Source organism: Lagenorhynchus albirostris, chromosome 21 (assembly GCF_949774975.1).
Source record: "Lagenorhynchus albirostris chromosome 21, mLagAlb1.1, whole genome shotgun sequence".
Lineage (NCBI taxonomy): Eukaryota > Metazoa > Chordata > Mammalia > Artiodactyla > Delphinidae > Lagenorhynchus > Lagenorhynchus albirostris.
The window spans coordinates 16,810,757-16,835,020 of NC_083115.1; the positions used below are offsets into that span (position 1 = coordinate 16,810,757).

A 24,264-nucleotide genomic window follows, 5' to 3' on the forward strand; every position below is an offset into this window, starting at 1 on the left:
AATCTCCACAGATGACTACTGTCTCAAAAAAAAGAAAGCTTTGAAAAAATAATTAACTTTGGAAGTTCCTCCTTTCCCTTGTACCTCCACATCTAATACTGTGACCCCTTCCAAAATGTAAGTGCAATCTGTCCGAATAGCTCACTGATCACCAGAGTTTGGTTATTTCTATTAAGTATCACTTCAAACAGGTTCAGGACTTCTACTGCCTTCCAAATGGTTTCCACTTTGGTTTCAATTCCTCATTTACATGGGTTCACAGATATTCTATAATCTCTAATGAGTTGGGGATATTACTAATATCAAATATATTATTTTTTCATCGTGTCCATCTTCGTTTTCTCCACACCCTGTCTCACTGTTCCTCTGATCCTGTTTCCACACAAAGTAATATTTCTTCTCCCTTCCTCCTCTTTCCTTCCAATTTAATCAGTTTCTACTCCCATAGCTGACATTTTACTTTCCTCTGTTCCTCAGCCCTGGAGACAGTTGCTTCTTTGAGAATTTTCTCTAACTCCTCCATTGCTTGAGTCCTTGATATTCCAATAGCATCTGATATGCTTGGGTACTTATTAACCGTGTGGGAAACACTAACAGTCAGATTTTGGAAGATGTGACAAGGATCAGAGAGAGAATATTAAGGTTGGTGTTAGGATGAGGTTCACCAACAGTCTCCATATTTAAATAGCAATGTCACTGTCTTCTCAGTGACTGCATTTTACAAAAACTAAACATGTAGGGTGTTCTTTCTTAACCTGTTTAGTCTATTCTCTAGTCAATAATTTAGTTGGTTGCCACCTGATGTTACAACTTCAGAGGCTTCTCCTTGCTCTCTATAAGGGACATCCATTTTTAACAATCACTATGGCATAACACTGTATCTATACAGAAAACAACCTCATTAATTAAGAAGTGGTCTATTCAAGTAAAATCTACTACAAAGACGCCAGCCTTGCTGAGCTAATGGTGGAAAATTTATAGATTTTAGTACTGAAGATTGTAGTCGTATGAAGATTATTTTTTTACATGAGTAATGAAGTTTTATCCATATGCTTATTTTTTCATGGAATGAAACAATTATAATTACCCAACAACAAAAAATAATTCAATATTGAACTAAACAACTTGCTTCTTAATTTCTTTCTCATCAAAACAAAGTGACCCAGAGGGTTGGCCACAGAATAGTTTAGAGCAAAGGTAAGAAAATTATGATTCATGGGTCAAAGTCTTTTTCTGAAAAGAAACATTTATTGGATCACATTTTCACTCAGCTGTCCATGTGTTGTCTATGACTGCTTTTGTGCTACACTGGCAGAGTTAAGAAGTTGCAAAAGAGACCATGTGGTCCCCAAAGCCTAAGGGTTGTACCTGGGCCTTTGAAAAGAAACTTTTGCTAGCAACTGGTCTGGAAGATGCTTTGCTCTCTTGTCTTGTGTATTTGATCCTGTGATGGTAATAAGATGTTGTATACATTATTCAAACTTTAATTATTTAATTATAGTTACCTTTACACATAAAAACTTATGGATGCTTCTTGGGAGTGACAAACTATTTTAAAATTTAGATTTTGTACTTCGCCCATGTAAATAAGGTTTTCATTCCTTTGATGATGAAGAAAGTTTGGGTTTCATATAAAATTTGCAAATGCAGAGTATCTATCTTTCCAAATCGGCTAAGATAATCTAACAACTATAATTGGTTTCAAGAGTCTCAAGAGGCATTCTAACAGTATTTATAAAATTAAAATACACTAAGAGAGTCTATATTCAATGAAAAACAAACAAACAAACAAATTTCCCCTTTTGCTGGGAATCTGGAGAAGGCAGTGGGTAAATCCATTTGAAACTTTCTGGTAAGATTGCAAGAGGAATCAGGGTTAAGTAGAATGATGTTGAAACAGGGTTTGCAACTTTTTCTCTTCCCTGGACTACCTGAGGAGATAGGATCTAGATGGATTCAATCCCAGGTATGACCTTCCAATACAAACCTCTTACCTCTTGTTGTTTAAATGCATTCTCTTGGACTTTGGCATTCAGTGTTGCAATACTGAGCTGCAAATCAAGCAGTGTGGTGTTCAGACTTATTAATGACTTGGAGACTTCACCTATTACATTTCCATGTCCCTGGATGAAGGAAAGTAAGGAACTTAGCTGGAAAAGAACGTCATTAAACCTTTGATCGGTTGTTACACTGAAATTTTGGAAATTCTTGGCATCTATGAGATTGGCTTCATTATCTGAAAGATATTGGATTCTCTTCTCCACGTTGCTCATGTGTTCCATAACGACTTCTCGAAATCTCATTGCATCTTCACTGTCATTTCCTTTTCCTGCGAGACTTGGAGATATATCATTTGCATTAACTGAACCAACTGTGCAATTCTTCATTTCCCATTTCAGGAGTTGAGCTGCGTATTTAAGTAAAAATAAACAGAGTCATGCCCCGTAACCTTCAATGCATCCACCATTCTATTCCACAACACTTCATCCCATTCTAACGTTCTGAACACTATCCTAAATCAGGTATGTATTTTAAATATACAAAGTATGAACCAAGGTAGGCATACTGCTGAGAGGGAAACTGTCTCCTTTTCCCACTTTACATTAGAGTTTATCCCACACTTAAGTCACTCTTTCTGAACTGCTGCTTAGATGAATCTTCTGGGTCGTGGCACACGGCTCTGAGAGTAAGAGTAAATTCTAGAGATCATGAAGTACACTGTATGCTGGTCCTCAGGTGTGCTGTTAGAGTAAAACGAGATAATGCTTAACACAGTGTCTGAAGTAAACATGTTGAGTAGGTTAGTTATTATGAAGACAAATGATAATGTGACAGAAACTATACGTAGTATCAATAAAGGTAGAAATATTAGTGTTATCCACTGTATGAACAAAGTGTTGGCTCATCTTCCTTATCCTGTCACTAAGCTAACAGAGTTATCATTTTCAGTTTCCACAGAACTAATTTACTGTTGGTAGAGCAGGAAACTGGATAAAAGAAGTTTTTTTTAACTTTAAAAAATATTGTTTTTATAAGACTCCTCTTTACTTATTATAAAGCATATATTTATAGCAGAAAATTTAGAAAAGACAAGGAATAAGGAAAAATAATTTACCATTAGTCTCACCGTCCTGAATTAAGTGCTAACATTTTGGTATATGCCTGTCAAATTTCTGTTCCCACTATCATATTATCATCACAAAAGCAAGATTTTATATACAATCTGGAAACTAGCTTTTAATTAGTACTCTATCATAGACTTTTGCATATTATTTAATATTGTTTTACAAAAATAATTAGAATAACTACATTGTATTCTATGTGTGATTCTACGATTTATTTAACAAAACTCCAACATTTACTTTGCCTCTGTTTCTACTAATATATTGAACACTTTGATGAACAATCTTATAAGTAATTATTTCCTGAATTAAAAAATTCTACTAAATGGTATTTGGAGGCATACGGAAGTGCTGATATATATTTCCAAATGGGCATATGTTCTTTAAACAAGCTAATTATCCTTCTGAAAGGGTCTAGAGAAATACGTTTATAGTTTCAAAAACTGAAAAGCATAAACATTACTTTTGCAGATAAAAATAATATACAATTATACACAATGAAGAAAATGTTAAACACCATTTTATATAATCAGTGGCGGTTAAGATTTTATTGTTTTTTTCATCTCTCTTTCTATATCTATATTGTTTATACCTTTTAGCTATGTATATATCAGTCTGATCCATATTAATTTGAGTGCATAAGATTTTCCATATTTGACCATTACTGAGTAATAAAGAGTAACTTAATATTGCTTAAAAGTATATCTACATAAACAGTGATATCTGATCTGTCAGTTTTCTTAATAAAATGATATGGCAATAGTATCAGCTTCATAGGTTTTTGAGACTTAAATGAGATTACACATGAAAAACATTATATTCCACCCTGAGCTCAGGGTACCTGTTACACAAATGAGAGCTTGATATTTGCACATGAACAAGCTGCCTGGTTCTGAAATCTAGTTCCATTCCTCCATTACTAGCTGGATTACTCTGAGAAAATTATTTATCTTTTCCTTGATTAGGTTTCCCCAGTGATCTAAAAGTAATAACTATCTTACAGTGGTGCTGAGGATGAATGCGATAGGGCATGTAAATCAAGTAGCACACAGATGGCACGTGTGAAAACTCTACACAAATGAAGGTGCCTTATCCTTGAAAGATATTATCTTAGTTACAGAGTCTTCACCACCTTTACTTAAAGAAGCTGTTTGATGATGGTTGTCATTGTAGCTATGATTATATTAAGTATTAAACTACATATGCAATTAAATCCCAATTAAAAATAAAACACATATCATATTTTCCTAGTTACATTCTCTTTAAAATTAGCTTATTTGAATTAATAAAATATGTAACTACATTTTGATATAATCCACAACCGAGACCATATTGCATGTACATTATTTTACATTTCTAAATTTATCAATAAATTATACAAAATAGTATACTTCTTACTTGGATCTCATCACATTTATTAAATTAAGTGTAGGGAGCAAGTTTTGGATTGACAGCCTCATTCATGGAGTCATCAATTCTATGATTTATTTATTAAGCACCTACTATATATAAAGCACCGCTTGAGCGACTCTGGGAATAGAAAATGACTGGGAATGGACTTTGACTTTAACAATAAGAAATCTAAACTAACAATATTTGCAAAATTATCTCAAACTTGTCCCTTAAAAATTTTTCTTTTGTGATAATTACTGCTTTTTTAGGTAGCAGTTAATAATCTAAGTTCTGGAGGAGAGCTGCCTGGATTAGTGATTCTTGCTTTTTCCTTTATAAGCTGTGCCTTTGAGCAAATTAATTGGTCCATGCTTCCATTTCACTATCTGTATAAATGGGATACTACTAGTCAGTGTTTAAATAATTAAATGAGCTGATATATGCAAAGTGCTTAGATCTTTTCCTGGCACATAATACACATTTGATACTTTTCAATATTTTAATTATTATTAATATTTCAGATTCAATATCTGTATGGCCAATACTGATAACAAGGGGAATTAATGTTGTGTAATATAAAAAAATTGGGAGGACGTTGAGTATTCTATGAGAAAGGTAGTATCTGTGCTTTATTTATTTTTTATTGGAGTATAGTTGCTTTAGACTGCTGTGTCAGTTTCTGCTGTACAGCAAAGTGAATCAGCCATACATATAGATATATCGCCTCTTTTGGATTTCCTTCCCATTTAGGTCACCATAGAGCACTGGGTAGAGTTCCCTATGCTATACTGTAGGTTCTCATTAGTTATCTATTTTATACATAGTAGTATATATATGTCAATCCCAAAAGAGAAAAACAAATATCATATATTAATGCACATATGTGCTTTAACAGACATATTGATCTAATTACTCAACCATATAATTTTTACTTTCACTGGAAATACTTTTTATTTCATATGGGTAAAGCAAAACTTCTTCACAGTATAGAAAGGGAAGACTTGATTTAACAAAATGTCATGTAACCAAGGATTTTTCTTTAATAGCAAGTTCAACATGAACTGACAATAAAGGCTATTTTTTGCTTATAGACTTAAAAACACAATATTGCTTATTTTCCCAAATCTTGAATGAAAACTAATTTAATCCTTACTTTCTTTAAAAAATTTAATACTGTATCAGAAATCTAGGTAAAGAATGACAGAGTTCATATTTTCAAATGTTCATTTCTTTCATTATCATCAGAGAGATGCCATATTGTGACTTTTCTATTTTACATTTGAAAGGAGACATATTTTATGGCTTGTGCAAAGACCTAGGGAGAGAGTTATATTTGATTTTACAGATCACATTTGCTCTTTCATGTTGGCAAAACCTTCTACCAAAAATTTATATTATTTTGAGCTAAAGGATCTTCAATGTATCAGTAACAATTTATATACATTAATCTTAGATTATATCTTATTCTTCAGAGACATTATTCTATGTCACTGTACTGTGATAGTGATCTAGTAGCTTCTTGAAGAAAAGGTAGCGCATGGAGGAGATTTTATAATTAAGAAATATCTTTCAATGTATAAGACACTTTAAATAGAGTTTTCATGTATAACACTTTATTTTATCTACTGATTTATATTTGCCAAAACAGAGTAACTTCTATCATTTCAAGGATACATTTTGTCTATATTTGAAAGTTTTGGATATCAAGTAGAGATATGTATTGCATTTTAGTTTTCTTTTGGAAAATATTCTGACCTACAACTTACAGCTGTAAATGGATTGTCAGTGTTTATTATTCAAGTATGATAGACACAGGGAGATCTGTTTCAAATTCTGGTGAATTTGGGTGCTAATGTGAACTTATAAGATTTGAACATTTTTAGCTTTTTGTCAGTCGTAATAGGTACATGCTACAGCTTTAGGAAACAAAGCTACTTCCAATCAATCATTGTCAACCCTAGAAAAAATGTGTTGACTTGGTAGTATTTTCTAATAGCCCAGAGATTTTTGAACTTGGTTAGAACCCTGAAGTCTTTCCAGACTTCAGTTCGTATTCTGCCTGGGCCTAGTAGAAAGAAGTTGCACTCCCTGAGGTTCGCTCTGTAGGCCACGGTTTGTATAAAAGTGATGAAATGTACCAAATTCTAACTGGCTGTTAGCTAATGATCCCTAACAATGACACATCTTTCAGTTATGCATTTCAAACTACAGATAAGCATATACATAAACAGCACACAGATAATCTCAGTTCCTCAGGAAGTTAGTTGTTTAATGACAAACGTATCAGGTTCTTTTACTTAGATGGCTGTGGTTGGTTTGACAGGCTGATTGGTTCCGTTTGTTGTGGTTGGCTAATGATTTTGTTTCAAAATAGGAGTTGATTTTTACATATGGAAAATATTTTCCTGCCTAAAATTATGACAACTCTGTTTTGTTTTGTTTTTTTATTGGCCAACCATATTTTGTTCTAAAACCCTGATTGCACTGGGAGATAACAGACCACAGAAGTTAGGAGTTAGGAGCCATGGGTGGGAACTCCAACTCCATTGCTGAACAGTTTCCCTTTGTGGATGATGAGGGTAAGCATACATCTGCTCAAGGGTAACTGTAAGGTGCATTGAGATAATCTGTGGAAAATGTATAGCCTAGTGCCTGAACATAGTACATGCTCAGAAGCATTACAAAAATGTTACAGTTATTGTTGTTTTCATTATCATTTCTTTCTTAGTAGAATTTTTGGCTTTCTCTTGGAATATTCTTTAGGTTGTCTCTTGGTGGAGGAGGTTTGGCCTTTATTAGGAGAATTTTCTTATTAATCTGATTAGTATGCACATAAAAATGTATCTTCCTCCCAGCCTATCTCTTGTTCGAGCATATGCCCATTTTGCCACTCACAAAGAGGAGAGCTACAAAGTATATAAATTCAAATGCCAATCAAATCCCTCAAAAATGCTCCTGAGGAAAACAATATTTACAGATTTGCTTGAGTTATATGCAAGCCATCCACCTCTGCAGAAATCCTCCAATTTATCCCCAATTCAAGCCAAACTCTCCAAAAAAAAAAAATGTACCTGAAAAACATCATGTAGATCCAAGCAAAGTGTTCTATTTTTATTTTTCTTTGAAAGGATGCTAGCAGGTTATTTTTAGAGATGTTTTAAATAATACCCTTATGAAATATGTGGCCATATAAACTGTACAAATATTACTGAGGGACAGGCCATTATTTTACGAGGTTTCCTCTGTTTGAAGACTCACAGGAATACTTTCTGCTCTCAATACTAGGAGTAGAAGTGTATTTCTTGAACAACTGGCTTATTGTTATATTTTAGGCATCATTAATGTAAATGGTCATGTTTATATCCTCACATTGGCAACTAGAATACTTACCATGAAATTTATGATGCATCATTAGAAATATATAGGACTTCAGGGGGTAATATTTTTGAAATGGTCTAATTCTTTCCATCTTACCTTTCCATATCTATATTTTTATCTCAAACTTCCATTTTCTATGCTATTTAAAAACCTTTTTTTTTACTTAATAACTTTGCAAAATCTATTTTTTCATGAAATAACTCTGAGGAACACTTTGTGATGTGAAGTCACCCTTATGAATCTCCCATATACAAAAGACTGAATGCTTCTTTTTGCTCCTGCAATAATTAATTCACAGGATGAGTTGCTGAGTTTCAGAACTCTAGAATACTGTACCTGCCACTATTCCGATGATAGGTACAAGAACTACAAACACAAGGAGATAAAGGGCAATCAGTGCAGCTTTGAAAGACTTCATTTTCTCTTGAAGAGTTGGGCCATTTTTAGGATCTGAAAAACAAAAGCCCAACCTACTGTTAGAAAACTTACTCTTCTTACTTAAAATTTTTGAAATCTCCAATTACATTGCTAGTAACAAACCTATTGGAATAAAAAGGGAACAAAAAAATAGGTTCTTATTTATTCAGTACAAAGCAAAAGGGACAGTCACAGAAGAAGCCAATACAGGTATCAGTATGGACATTTGATTGTCTTATCCATTAATTAAACATCCAGGACAAAGTTACTATTCTCTGCAAGTTGTACTTGTCTCATTTGGGGGCACTAGCTGGAAAACTTTAGTACTGATACCATACCAACATACATGCAAACCTAAATTTCATTCTTCTATTTCACATGGGAATATATTCTGGGTGAAAATAAAATTCTTCATGCAACTATGTAATTATACCATTTTTTCAGATTTTAAGTGAGATAAGAGAAACATTATTGTCAATGATAATTATGCAAATTGTCTCTCCTAATTCCATCTCAATAGTTTTGTATTTGGATGCTTCTTATGATTTGAATATAATGTGAAAAAAATGAAATAAAATGACTCACATTTTGATTAAACTTTGGAATGGATCAATGAAGCCCATTCTCTGGATATTTCAGAACATAGTAATATTTTAGTATTATTTGTTTATATGGAACACCAATTCACATAATGGGATGCTAATTGTAGAAAAGATAACTCAATGTAGAGGGGAAACTTACTAGCAAAGGAAGACATTTCTCTGATTAAGTGAATACAAATTTCTTTGATTAAGTGAATACAAATTTCTTTCCTATGGCCATTGTTTTTATTGTTTAATCAAAAAGAAGAAAATTTTGTTTTCAGGTTGTAAACTCCTAAATTAAAACAAAAGTTTAGACATTGTTCAATAACGTTCTATGAGGGATTGAACAAAAAAGGAGAAAAGAATTAAGTAAAGAGAAGAAAACAATAAAGAAAAGGGGGAAAATTGAAGGAAAAAAGAGAAGAAGCGGGGCTTCCCTGGTGGCGCAGTGGTTGAGAGTCCGCCTGCCAATGCAGGGGACATGGGTTCAAGCCCTGGTCCAGGAGGATCCCACATGCCGCAGAGCAACTAAGCCTGTGGGCCACAACTACTGAGCCTGCGAGCCACAACTACTAAAGCCTGCATGCCTAGAGCCCATGCTCCACAACAAGAGAAGCCACCACAATGAGAAGCCTGCGCACCACATCAAAGAGTGGCCCCTGCTCACCGCAACTGGAGAAAGCCCATGCGCAACAAGGAAGACCCAACGCAGCCAAAAATGGATGAATAAATAAATAGATGAATAAATAAATTTTTTAAAAAGAGAAGAAGCAGCCACACTATAAGCAAGATGGGATATTCCATCTGTCAGGTGACTAAATTTGAAATCCAACCTGGCAGATGGAATGTACACATTTAGGGTAAGTCTCAAGACCATAATTTTACATAGTGTCACTAACTCTAAGGACAATCTCCACGAGCACCCCACTCTTATTCTACTTACTCAGAGGAAGCAAAGCGGTCATTGAGTGAGCATCAAACTTCACAGATTCTGTACAGCTATTAGTGTCCTCCTGTTGATTGGGAAAGCTCTCCCACGGTTCCATACTTCTATCAAACGTGGAGAAATATGATAATTACACATGGAATTGCTAGGGCCCTTTGGCAAAAAGTTTCAAATTGACATTTATAATTAAAATCCAATTTTAGCAAGGGAACAAGTATAATTAGTTAGTTAAATTTACATATCTGCCCTATATAGCAACATATTATACTTATCCATAAGTTTTAATTTTAACATTAAAGGACAGATTTACATGAATCCACTCATGTATCTTTCTATGTACAAATGTGTACCTGTGATTGTAGATGTGTGTTTTTTTAGAGTGAGAGGTAACTTTGCTCTCTTAGCCAAAAAAAAACCCAAAAAAAAACCCAACTGGCAGAAAACAACCATTTAGCCGAAAAGAAAAAAAAGAATTTCCCTTAGAACAAACAGTAGCTGAAAAGTTGAAGGAAATATTTCTTGTGATCTTTTATCAGAGGTTCCAGATAGAGCAAACAGTTATGCAAAATTTGGAACAAATGTTTCCTGTGATCTTTTATCAGAGCTTCATGAGCCAAGTTTTCTTTTGCCAAGGCATCAGCTTTATTCCTTTAGAAAGTTTTAACAAAGTCTAGTCACAGATTAGGAGCTAGCTTTTTTCTTTTACTTTGTCTTCCTTTCCTTCCCTTCGCTTCCCTTAGCTTCCCTTCCCTTCACTTCCTTTTTTTCTTTTCTTTCTCACATATTTTTCTTTCAGGGCTTCCTTCACTATGCACATTGGCAGCATCTCAAATATGTGCTTGTATCTTTTTAAGCACAATCTATTATATTTTATGACCCAGTCTATGTCTATGTCTCTTTAAGGTGCATCAGAATCATTTGAAGGGCTTCCTTTAAAACACATTGAGGGGCCCCACCCCCAGGGTTTCTGATATTTAGGGTAGGGGTAAAGAATTTGCAATCCCAACAAGTTTTCTAGTGATGCTGTTGCTGCCCATCTGAGGACTGCATTTTAAGAACATTTGCCATGAAGAGAAATTGTATGACTTTTTCTTGGAAACAGTTCAGTTCATTTGATTGATAAATTTAGCCTAAAGCCAACATCTTCTGATTATTATTTATTTTCTCTAATGATGAGTTATGGATTTAGCACAGCTGAAGTTGTAACTGAGTGCACTGGCAGCTCCAGGACATCAAACTCATGTGTCCTCCAGAAACTGAAGGACAACCATCCACATGCAAACGTTCATCCTACTTTGGGAAGAGGTATTGACAAGTAAGGATGTGACTCAACTCCTGTCAATATATTTTTTAAAATATTACCAAGGAGATTCTTTATTTTGCAGTTTGTACCTGTATCATTCCGTAACCTGATCTTAGTTTTTTGTAAATCCTATTGATCTGACCAAGGAGTGTGTTCTTTAAATGCTTCAGCCACTCTGGAGGAAGCAGGCAGAGGGGGAATTTATAGAACCTACATTCTCTTTTCTTAGGCAGAGGTGAAGCTAAATAAACGATTATCTGGGAACATTCACTATTATAGGAAACCAAATTGATTAATTCAGGTCCAGACTCTCCTGCCATTTCCCCCCTTTTAATTCACTCTATTATTTGATTTGGATGACAGTTTTTTACTTGCCATGGAAAACAAATAAACGAACAAATAAGTTTTTAAAATGAGATGACAATAAAACTTAGCTAAATGCATTTTAAAACTACAGTTCAAAGCAATTGGGGGACCTGCCTGGTGGTGCAGTGGTTAAGAATCCACCTGCCAATGCAGGGGCACAGGTTCGAGCCCTAGTCCAGGAAGATCCCACATGCCGTGGAGCAGCTAAGCCCGTGCGCCACAACTACTGAGTCTGCGCTCTAGAGCCTGCAAGCCACAACTACTGAGCTGGCGCTCTACAGCCCGCGCGCCTAGAGTCCGCACTGCGCAACAAGAGAAGCCACCGCAGTGCAAAGCCCACGCACCACAACAAAGAGTAGCCCCCGCTCGCCGCAACTAGAGAAAGCCCGAGTGCAGCAATGAAGACCCAATGCAGCCAAAAAAAAAAAAAAAAAAGCAGTTAGGACTGTGGCAAGGCTTTTAAACTTTGAACTCAGTTTATAAAGGATGGGCTCACAAAGTATATACATTTAGACACCCCTGCTATGTACCTAGAAATCTTTTCCTGTCAGTCTGTCTACCAGCCCCTTCTCTATGTGTTTGACTATGGTTTTGGCTCTAATAGTTGAGATATTATGACTCCATTTTCACCTATATACAAAGGAAACATCCTTGGGACTTCCCTGGCGGTCCAGTGGTTAAGAATCTGCCTTCCAATGCAGGGGATGTGGGTTCGATCCCTGGTCGGGGAACTAAGATCCCACATGCCGCAGGGCAACTAAGCAGGCTTCTCATTGCAGTGGCTTCTCTTATTGTGGAGCGCAGGCTCCAGTAGTTGCAGCACGTGGGCTCAGTAGTTACGGTGGGCGGGCTCTAGCTTGCGTGGGCCTCAGTAGTTGTGGCTTGCGGGCTCTCGAGCGCAGGCTCAGTAGTTGTGGTGCATGGGCTTAGTTGCTCTGCGGCATGTGGGATCTTCCTGGACGAGGGATTGAACCCGTGTCCCCTGCATTGGCAGGAGGATTCTTAACCACTGCACCACCAGGGAAGTTCTCAATTTTGTTTTTCTTTAGGCCTCTACACTTTGATCTATCTTTTATGGGCTTCAGATGATAATATACATCTTTTACATTACTGTATTTCAAACTGTGATTTCTTTGGGTAGATTTATTAAAACTGAAAAAGAAAACCCTCTAATAAACGCCTACAAGTGGATTAGACTAAATGACCATATCTGGGAATTCCCTGGCTGTCCAGTGGTTAGGACTCCACACTTCCACTCCAGAGGGCATGGGTTCGATCCCTGGTCGGGGAACTAAGATCCCACATGCTGGGTGGTGCAGCCAACAAATAAATAAATAAATAAATATCTGGGTTATAGAGGTATAGAGGGCTGAAAGGGAGATGAACACTAAAATCTGCTGAGTGGCATGATGAATGAAAAATACTTCCCTCTGGCTACTCTGGGTGCACCATGAGTTCTGTCTGTTTTCTGGAGCAGTGTATAACAAGGGTTAATCATGATCTGTATGAAATATCAGTATACTTTTTTCTATTAAAAAATAGATTAAGTTAATCATAGATGACGTTGTCATAAGATTGCTGGCATTTTCTGTTCTTTCTTTCTTTTATTCTTAGTATCCATACTCGCTGAGAATCTCATCTATTTACATGGTAGAACCACTACCTGCGTCCTGACCAGGCCAATATATCCAGCTCAGATCTCATGTCTCAGAATCAGATTTTTTTTTTTAATAATACAGCTAGCTACAATGGTGTACTTTCCACATCAACCTAACTTTTCTTTTTCCAGGATTTTTAATGTTGGCATGCCACCCATTTATATCATCTGTTTATTATTATAATCATTCTTTTTTTTTTTTTTTTACTACTTTTTACTATTTTTTGTGTAGCAAGGCATACATGACATAATCAGGTGTGTAGCAATACAGAATTAATATGGCAGTGCTAGAAAAGCATGGGCATTCAAACCAGAGGCCAGGACTTCATTCTAGATCACTCTCACCCAAAGACCCGTATCTGGTGGCATAGCAACCCCTCACTTCCTCAAAGCCATTCCTTCCACTCGATCCCAATTTTTAGATTTCAGTTCATTTTTATCTACCCAGCCAGGCATCTTAGATAGTAGCAGTGGGGTAGGCAATTGAGGGGCGAATCCAAGAGGCATTAAGAAGGAGGAGGAAATTCAAAAGAATTGATGAACAAGCATCAAAATGTAGCAGTTTAACAAAGACTAGGAGAAAAAAATCAAAGAGTAGAAATTATTTTTCAGGGAAAAAATATGGCAGATACAAACAAACATATTTAGTAGGCTAGTAAAGAAAGAATGGCAGTACTAAAAATAAGGAAGAAACTCTGACACTACGGTAGAACAGGAAGTCAGGGTCAGGGAAAAAAGAAAAGAATGTCAAGACATGCAGGTCACCCATAACCTGCCACACGGAATTTGAGCTGTATTCCTCATATGGTAGAGGCAGAAGCAGATGCTGAGAAATCAAGAAGCAGTAAATGTATAAAAATGAAATGCCTTGAGTGTACACTGGAAATCTAGTCATGTTCTTGCTTTTCCGTTGAGAAGAGATGCTGAAGATAGTACTGAGGCAGTACATTGAGGACAGCGTTATTTTTTCCTGCTTGTTCTTCTCATCTCCCAAACTACTGACACTGGAGTGTGCCTGGTCTCAGTTCTTGTCCTCTTTTTTTTCCTCAGTTCTCTTTTTCCTCTTTTTCCTCAGTTCTTGTCCCTCGGTGAGCTCACGAGTCTCATTGCTTTAGATACAATCTATACGGCTGATGACTCTCCATCTTCATCTCCCACCCAGGCCACTCCTTTTAACTGCAGACCTGGATATGCATCTCCCTAACAACACCACCATCTGGATTTCTAATATGGCCCAAACCTAGGGGTCTCCTTGTCACCCACTTTCTGTCATCCTCCACATCCAATCTACCATCAGATCTTGCTGGTCTGATTTCAAACCCTAAGCAGAAACTGACTGCTTCTCGTCACCTCCCCTCCTGCCATCCTGGCTTAAGCCCCATCATCTTTCTCACCTGGACGATTTTAATAGCTCCCTATGTGGTCTCTCAGCTTCATTCAGTTCCCTCCACTTTACTTTCCACACAGCCTCTAGAATGTTCCTCTGAAAAAAGTAAGTCAGATCATATCACTCCTCTGCTCAAAACATGTGAACACTCTCCGATCTCGCGTGGGTCCTGACTAAAAGCTCACTAGCTCAGACAGACCATTCTCCAGCATCAGATTTAAAATGGCAGCCTACCTCTTTCACTTCCTCTTCTCCTTCCTGCCTTGATTCCCAGCCCCAAACTTACCACCGTCTAACATGAAATACATTTCCCTTGTTTATCGTGTCTATTGTCTGTCTCTTTTTGCACAAGTTAGATCCATGACTCAGGAGTTTTTATCTCTTTGGTTCAATGACTAGAGAGTTCCTGCCACTTAGCATGTGTTCATCACTAGGAGAAATTCCATAAATAAATGAAAGACAAACTATTTTGCAAGATGACTGGATTTTAGACCCGGGGTTATGCCTCAAGAAAAGTCTGCATTTCACTAATGCAGAAATATAAAAAATTCTTCTGCTACACTTTGGGAAATAAAAGGTTTTTCTCTGAATTGTGTGTAAATAGGAAACTGAAACAAAAAATCTCACCCCCAAGGTTCCCACTTTTGCCTCAAAGACATTCGTGAGACTTACCAGATTCCTCCAGTTCCTTACTCCATAGTATACATGTTTTAGTAATGTTAGAGAATATACACATGTGAGGCTTTATCAGCCAGTGAACAATTCACATAATCTAAGTGTGCCTTTAAATGCCTTTTCCAAAGTTAAGAAGAAAACTAACTTCTCATAAATTTATTCCTAACAACTGTCAATGCACTGATAAAGAATTATGAAATCGTTTGAGTTTGTATAATCTACTGAAATCATGTTCTCATGAGAAGTGAAACACATCTCTGCAATATCAGCTTTTCATGAAATGGGTGAAAAGTTTAGAGAAGCTACAACAGGAAAAACAATGAAAGAATTTCAGTGTTTTTCTGTTTGAAAACACACTCTTCTTTTTTCCTGTTTTTATTACAAAAACATTATAACACTATTAAAGATAAGTTGGGACAAAACTTCTATCATCCCATCACCCTAACAGAAGAAAAACATTGAGTGTATACCTGTTATAAATTGATACCATAGTGTACATTATCATTTGGTCTTATGCATTTCCCTTAAAATCATATCAATAACTTTATACTTTGAACTATTTTTTCAAATTTAAAATGATGGGCTATATAATAATTCATCAAATATATGTATCTTATTTATGCAGTCATTTTCCTACAATTCTTTTTAGAAAAATGTTCCCTGTTCTTTGGAGGGCAATGTTTAACTAATATAGATGATGATGCTGTAAATATTTTTATAACTTAGCTTTCTTCTTTTGAAATGTTTCTTAGGATAATTCACTATATGTTGAACTACCAGGTGACAGGAAGACTACCTCAAACTTCTTAGTATCTACTGTCTTACTGCTCTTTAAAAAGATTGTACACATTTACAAAGATTCCAGTCACTTATGTTTTAAACCAAATTCACCACTATTCAGTAACAATGTTTATTTTAGAATTATTTAGATTTTAGTAAGAGTTAAATGATACCTTAAGGTGGCTTTCATTTGCATTTTTTTACTTTTAGTGTAGAAAGGCTATTTCCATGTAATTTTTTACTATTTATTTTTCTTCTTGAGTTTTTGTTTATTCATATCAATTGCTCATACATTCCCCAGGGTATCTTTCTTTACATAGATATGAAAAAAAACTTTCTTTACGTAATATAATTTAATGCACATTCTTTTTTTCTAAGACTATGTCTTATTTGAATTTATCTTCAAACTCTCAATGTTAATTTCACTGTTAAGATTTGGGGTAAATAATAACTTTGTAATCTTATTATTTAAAAACAGAAACTCTGATTTTATGAACAGTTAAAAACCCACATGAAGTGAACATAAAATTAACATGCTTGTGAAACCAGTAGCTCTACACTTACAGAACACATCCGTAAGGGGGATTAAGGTAAGGCCTGGAAACATCCATGTTGCCCCTGATGCTACCCATATTCATCCTCTGCAGTGAAGGAGAAAGAGCATCAATTCTTTAATGTGAGATCTAGATGTGAATGCTGGCTGTGTCCTTTCCTTGCCATGTGATCTTTGGCAAATATTTTAATTTATTTGATTGCAGATTCTTTATATATATATATAATATATATATATATGACTATATATAACTATATATATATAGTTATATATATATAACTATATATATAGTTATATAGTTATATATATATATGACTATATATAACTATATATATATATAACTATATATATATGACTATATATATATAATATATATATATGACTATATATAACCATTTATATGGTTATAATATCAATTTAAAGATTATGAGAATTAAAAATAACTTTTGTAAATTGTCTAGTACACAGAGAACAACCAATAAATGAATCACCAATATTTTAAAACACCAATTTTTTTTTAACATGAACTTTTCTTATTTTATCCTCACAGCAGCACCATGAGGTATTTTCTCTATTTTACAGGTTGGGAAACCAAGAGCTAAAACATTGAAGTACCTAGTTAACGTAACACAGCTAGGGAGAGGGGGAGCTAGGGCCTGAAGGTCGGCAGTGTACTACCAGAACAACGGCTCCTAAACCCTGTGTAAAACATTTATAATCTCACTTTTATGACTTTTCTATCACTATTCTCACATTGCCAATGAGACGCCTAACCCCCGTTTTTTATGTCGTGTAAATCTTAATCATTCTTCAAGGTGAACTTAAATTCTAACACCTCCATGAAGGTTTTTCTTTCTCCTCTTGAAGTAGGTTTGGCCCTCCTGTACCCCCACAGTAGTTATATAGAGCACTTTCACACCACTTACAGTGCTCAAATTATATTATGCCAATTTGCCTTAGGTCATGATCTTCTTGAAGACAGAGACTATATTTTATTTTTCATGTCCTTTCCCTATATCTAGTTCAGGGAAGTGCACATAATAGATGCCCAAACAAGATCTGCTATATGAGCAGTAAAGACAATATGAAGTACAAAGTCAAAAGTATCATGTAAAAACTAAGCAGATGAGACTAATTAAAATATATTTAGTCATATTTTGAATAAAGTCAATAATTTGTAATAAAATATGCGAAATTATATGCCAAAAATCTCTTGCTAGTTCAGCACACATATACATTTTTCACCCACAGAAAATCTAGCAGAAATATCTATCACTGAAACAATCAAATCAAATAATTAGGGATACGATAAAAAAATTCTACCACAAATTATTGATCCCATATGTATATATCTCTCACATATCACATACACGCATACGCTTAGACACACACAAACACACAGAGTAGACACATACACTCAATAGAAGCAATTTGGGAAAAGCATAAGTAAACTTCTTTTACCGTGTCCTAAAGACGGCAGCACTGATTTATCCACTTCCCTCTCTTAACAATTGAAACCTAAAGGCTTTATCACATAATATTTCAGCAGGGCACATGAAAAAGGAAATGACACATTTGTATGTTGGAAATCTTTCTTAACAATGTATTTCAATAGTACTCCCCTCAGTGCACAAGTTTGCAAAATCTAAATTTGTCAGATAACTCATTCCTCTTCCCATCTAGGACTTCACAAAAGAAAAAGAGAAGTAAAATGAAAAAGAAATGGAGTTAATGTAACAGGGTACATAATGTATGGCAGACTGATCTTTTCCTTTTAATAAGATATGTCTGCCTTCTATAACATTCTCATTATTATTTATCTTCTATTAATCTCATTATCTTCCACTAATTCTCATGATCTCTTTCGTACTATATAACCTTGAGGGAAGACTCCATGTTTAAGTGATTTGTTTTTCTTAATCCTTTTCCCTATATCCCTTATCTCTAGCTTCAAACACAAAACACAGGAGGAAAGGATTCCTACTAAGTAAAAGTAGTAATCCCATACTACTCACTTCAGCTCTGTCTATAGTGATGTTTGCATTATCTATCGATCTCTTTCGAGCACCTAAAAAGTTACTTATTTCCCCAAGAGTATAATAGAGGAAAGGGGTCTCAGGCATAGAATCAGAGCAAAGGAATGACCTTCATCTTCTACCCCTGTCAGAGTTTTACACTTTTAATCTCATTTATTTAATTACTTCAAGTTCCAGTAGGACACGTATAATAAAAAACACACAACATTACACGAATGAGCTAATTTTTAGATCGATTCTTTTGGGGGAAGGTGTTTAATTTATATTCCATGGATACTTCTTGGTGCTCCAAACAGGGAGGGATCTACTTTCTACCAAAAGATGGTCAAAATGACCTTGCCTTGCCCATGGGCACCACAGAACACTACCTGCCCCCAGGAGATAACATGCCTGGTAGAGAGAATGCAGGAACAGTGCAAACTCACAGCTGAGTTCCGCTTACTTGGAGCAGAGCCGCTAGAATCCTAAACCAGCGAGAACACTTAAATTGTAATTTGGACCAATTGCTGGAGGCTGAGTGAGGGCCAGTGTGAGAGTGAGGGACTCCTGGGGCTGTAGTCTCAGGCGGGACCCCAAACTTCCTGGGCTCTATCCCCAGGAACCCCACCAGGTTCTTACAGCGAAGAGCCAAGAAAACTCAAAAACTCAATTGGCGCCTCTGGAAGAGGGAGGGGAAAGTAAGCATTTTTAAATGTCCGGTGAAAGACTGGGATTTAATCAGTTATAGAACACTTCCCCTCCCCCATACCTTACCGCCTCTTGGGCTCCAGTAGGATAAGAGTGGATTAGAGCGGAAAGACCTGCAAAAAGTTCTTTTTTAAGGGAAGTTTGTAGGGAAACCCCCAAACTACAGAGGAGACAGAAACAGACACTGGAGGAAATTTTAGCCTCCGACAGCTCCAGCTCCAGCAAATATTAAACACAGCCCAACTCCTAGTGAGGTTCCCATAAAACTTCACACTAATATACTGTTCACCTCAGTTCCTATACCTGACCTGACGTATCAACTCCAGTTTTCAACAAAAGACATGCTGCAAGTCAAGAAAGTGTGTGACGGCCCTAAAAGTCACAGGTTCCTTGGATAGTTAGGGAAGTGGTGAGGGGTAAGGGTGGGTAGAGTATGTACAAAATACTAGTGACTAATTTCCCTCAAGCAACATTAACAAATCACCCCTTCCTCGTGAGACACAAAAATGCCAGTTAAGAAAAAAGTGATTGTGATATTTTTAAGTGATACTTTTAAAACATGAATGCCCTGAATTTAGGGAAGTCTGGCTTCAGAGGGACAGACGCATGTAGTTTAAATAAGCTTAAATGTGGTAAAAGTGTCAATTTAAGCTTGAGCAAAATTCATTAAGCAAATTCTTCCTCTTTTTCTTTCTTTCTTTCTTTTTTTTGCCACACCACACGACTGGTGGAATTTTAGTTACCAGGGATGAAACCTGGACCCTCAGCAGTGAGAGCCCGGAGTCCTAACCACTGGACCACCAGGGAATTCCCTCCTTAAGCAAATTCTTATCCAGAAGTCTCCTGGAATCATTATGAGATGTCAGGCTAGGGGCTCAAAAGAGAACAGAACTTTCTACCACAGCTAAGAGAATGGCAGCAAACTGAGTATCACTCACTTTATAGCAACTTTACATGTGCCATATTCTTTCCTACTCACAGCAAAAAAATTCTTCATTTTAAAATGAGAGAACTTAAAGACTCTTCAAAAAATTTATCTAGGGACACCTGGCCAGTGACAGAGCATGAACTAGAATCTATATTCTATGATGTTCTTTCCACTATGCCACTTGGATCCTTAGTTTTCATGAACACACATAATTACTCATCTCTACATCTCCATTTTCTCCCATATCTTCAGAAGCTATGGCTGATGATTTCCAGGAGTGCTTCCAAAGCTCAGATCTGTCTTTTCCTGTTTGATCTGCCTCCATCAGCTTTCAGAGAATAAAGGGCTCTCTCTTTGACTTCCAGATCTCTTGAAAACAATACTCCTTAGCCGACTCTAACCAGGAATCGTATGGGGAAGGTGATTCTGAGCAATGTAGTTCCTGGCATCTCCCGTGGGGCACAGGAAAGATAGAAAAAGTGTAGTGAGGCAAAAAGCAATAGTGGATGTCCATGTAGTCTGACAACTCAGAAAAGGACACTTACCATCCAAAGAGGGAGTGGATACTGAATTGCTGAAAAGGGGGAAAGACTGCCTTGGGTGCAAAAGACAGTCATCCAAATGCCTGAAAAAGACAGGAACATGAAGAGTGTCAAAGACCAGAGCAAGGCCAACGTGGCCGGGGTAAAAATGGAAAAAGTGGCAAGCAAGGTTCCAGCTAAGGCTGAGCGTTGGGTAGGTGGCCATGAACTGAGGAGTTTTTCTTTATCTTAAGAGCAGTGGAGGGACTTCCCTGGTGGTGTAGTGGCTAAGAATCTGCCTGCCAACGCAGGGGACACTGGTCCGGGAAGATCCCACATGCCGCAGAGCAACTAAGCCCGTGTACCACAACTACTGAGCCTGCACTCTAGAGCCCACAAGCCACAACTACTGAGTCCATGTCCCACAACTACTGAGCCTGCACTCTAGTGTCCGTGAGCCACAACTACTGAGCCCACATGCCACAACTACTGAAGCCCGTATGCCCTAGAGCCCATGCTCTGCAACAAGAGAAGCCAGCGCAATAAGAAGCCCACGCACCACATCGAGGAGTAGCCCCTGCTCGCCGCAACTAGAGAAAGCCCGCACGCAGCAACGAAGACCCAACGCAGCCAAAAAAAATAAATTAAAAAAAAAAACAAAAAAGCAGTGGAAAGGCATTAATGATTTTGAAGTGGGATGAATGAGCCATATTTGGGTTTTAAAAGTTGACTGAATGCAACATGGAGAACAAATTGGATGTGGGCAGTGTGGTTGAGCACAAGTCAACTAGTTAGGAAATTACTGCAATGGTGTCTGGGAAAGTTGATGGCAGCTTGGACTTGGGTGGTGTCAGTGGTAAAGGGGAGAAGTGGAGAAAGATATTAAAAGGCGAATTTAATGGGACTTGATAATGGATTTGATGGTGAGAGATGGTGGGCTTAAATTTTTCTCATTTACTACTCCAGACCCACTCTCCACCTTTCTCTACCCTTCTATTTTCCCCAGGAGCTTGACTTTCTGGGCTGAAACACACAGCTCTCTTGATCTCTGGCTTCCGATGAGGTCTGGCAAATGGCAGCCCAGCAGGAGATTTGTGAAAGGAAGGAGAGTTGGTTCTTCATGTTAATTGTCTAGAAATGAAATAAATACTTATTACCTGGGAATGTTGGTGGCCTCTTAAGGGCTACTTGACCTATATAAGCAGAAAATTTCTGTTAGGCAGAAACCTCTTGTTACTGTGGAGATTTCAGTATCATACCCATTTCCAGAACTGTGATAGCTAAAATATCCACTACCTTTTAAGAATAACCAATGGCTGGTGATAGGACTTAGGGTTGGCAGAATAATGTCCTCCCCCAGAAAGCTATCCACATCCTAATTCCTAGAAGAATGTTATGTTACAAGGCAAAGGGGAATTAAGTTTGTACATGGATTTAAGGTTCCTAATCAGCTGACTTAGGAAAATTATTCTGGAATTATCTGAGTGGGTCCAAGGTAATAACCAGGATCCATAAAAGTAGGAGAGGGAGGCAGAAGAAGAGGGTCAGAGGAAGTTTCCAGTTTTGATGACGGAGGAAAAAGGCCACAGGCTAAAGCCTGTGAGTGCCCTCTAGAGGCTGTAAAAGGCAAGAACATAGATGTTCCCTTAAAGTGTTGAGAAAGTAACACAGCCCTGATGACAACTTAATTTTAGCCCAGTGAGATTCATTTTGGACATCGAACCTAGAGGACTGTAAGAAAATAAACTTGTATTCTTTTTAGCCACTAAATTTGTTAATATGTTATTGAAGCAGTAGAAAACTAACCCAGGACTCTTTGTTTGTTTGAGCTGCCATAATAAAACACCGCGTTAGATAGACAGGGTGGCTCAAACAATAGAGATTTATTTTTCACAGCTCTGGAGGCTGAGGTCCGAGATCAGGGTGTCAGCAGGTTTGGTTTCCCCTGAGGCCTCTCTCCTTGGCTTACACATGGCTGCCCTTTTGCTTCTCCTTCACATGGTTGTCCCTTGATGCTCACATTCCCCTGGTGTCTATCATTCAAGTTTCTTCTTCTTATAAGGACACTAGTCATATTGGATTAAGGCCTCATTTTACCTTAATCACCATTTTCAAGGCCCTATTTCCAAATACAGCCACATTCTCAGGTACTAGGGGTTAGGACTTCAGTATATGAATTTGGGGAGAACACGATTCCGTTTATTAACAAAAACTATATCGTAAACCTCCCTTGATGCCCTCTCCAGAGGTTCCTAAGGCAATAAACCAAGGTGATTTACTGGTGTCTGTTAAATAGAGACTCAGAGCTCATGCCGTTCTTGGCCCAAGTCCATTTCACAGTGGATCCTAAGGGACTACAGACCCATCCTATGGTTATTTCTCCAGTCATAAATGTGTATTGAGAATAGATATATTTAACAATTGGACGAATGCACATTGGTTCCTTGATCTATTGGGCAAAACCTCTTATGGTGGAAAGGGTCAAATAGCAGCTAATGAAACTTCCCCTCCCTATCAGGATAGTCATCCAAAAGCTTTCCTGCATCACTAGGAAAACTCTTGAGATCAGGGCACAATCAAATATTAATGTCGCAAAGCTGTGATTCTGGGGAAATGATATATGAATGAAACGTGAAAACACTCATTTCCGGAGTAAATGTCCAGTAGAGGGCACCCACTGCGGGACTGAATAATCTGACTGACAAAATGACTTTCTCTGGTGAAAGCCAGCCAGTTTTTTCCCCGCAGTTAGTACACGTATAAGTCATATTGCAAAAGAGATGAAAGTGGCTCCTGAGCTGAACAACATGGGCTTCCTCTCAAGAAGGATGATCTGCATATTGCAAATGAGTTTCCAATATTTCAACAGCAGAGGCTAATGCTAAAACCTAATCTGGCTTCTTCCAGGGAAGAATGTTTAATCCTCACTGGAATAAACACTTGCTTAGGATGTGGATTTGCCTTTCCTGCTTTCAGTGCTTTCCCCAGCACCAGTTAACAGATACACGGAATCCCTTATTCAACACTGATGTATTCTACACAAGATTTTTTCTGACCAAGGCACATATTTTATAAATGGTTCCAACTTCAAAGGCTTCAGGAATGGGTTCTGATTGGTTACATTAGACCATTCATTTTCCCCTAGAGGTGGGGTTTTATAAGAATGCCAGCTCTCTCACAAATAAAGTGGTTGGATTAGGATAAGAAATATGTCTCAGAAGAGGCATTGGTGGTGGAGGAATATCCTAGCAATAATTTTCTGTTCTCTTAAATTTCTTATTTATCATAGTGTTGTTTGACTTTTCACCTATTTGTCCCATTTTTCAAACAGAATAAGAACATGCATATTCTCAATATATTTTTAATTAAAATGTTAATTAAAATACCTTACAATAATACTTTCTTTTTTTAATGTTGATTAACTTTTTATTTTGTTTTATTTTATTATTATTATTTTTTGGCTGTGCTGCACGATATGTGGGATCTTAGTTTCCTGACCAGGGATTGAACCCATGCCCCTGCAGTGGAAGTG

At 36.9% G+C, this 24,264-nt stretch overlaps 1 protein-coding gene across 4 annotated transcripts in view; it reads right to left on the minus strand.

Moving 5' to 3' along the window:
• MSR1 (macrophage scavenger receptor 1) overlaps nt 1-18,065 on the minus strand; it is a 65,988-nt gene extending 47,923 nt beyond the window's left edge. For 2 of the 4 annotated variants that reach the window (XM_060136301.1, XM_060136304.1), the window contains exons 1-4: nt 18,022-18,065; nt 9,837-9,943; nt 8,229-8,342; nt 1,995-2,407 (exon numbers count right to left, since the gene is read on the minus strand). In XM_060136301.1, the coding sequence (XP_059992284.1) occupies nt 1,995-2,407; nt 8,229-8,342; nt 9,837-9,939 (630 nt within the window). In that variant the 5' untranslated portion in view covers nt 9,940-9,943; nt 18,022-18,065. Of the gene's footprint in view, nt 1-1,994; nt 2,408-8,228; nt 8,343-9,836; nt 9,944-14,559; nt 14,649-17,975 lie in introns of all 4 variants that reach the window. The other 2 variants (XM_060136302.1, XM_060136303.1) reach the window with 2 other exon arrangements.
• Nucleotides 18,066-24,264: the final 6,199 nt, after the last annotated feature.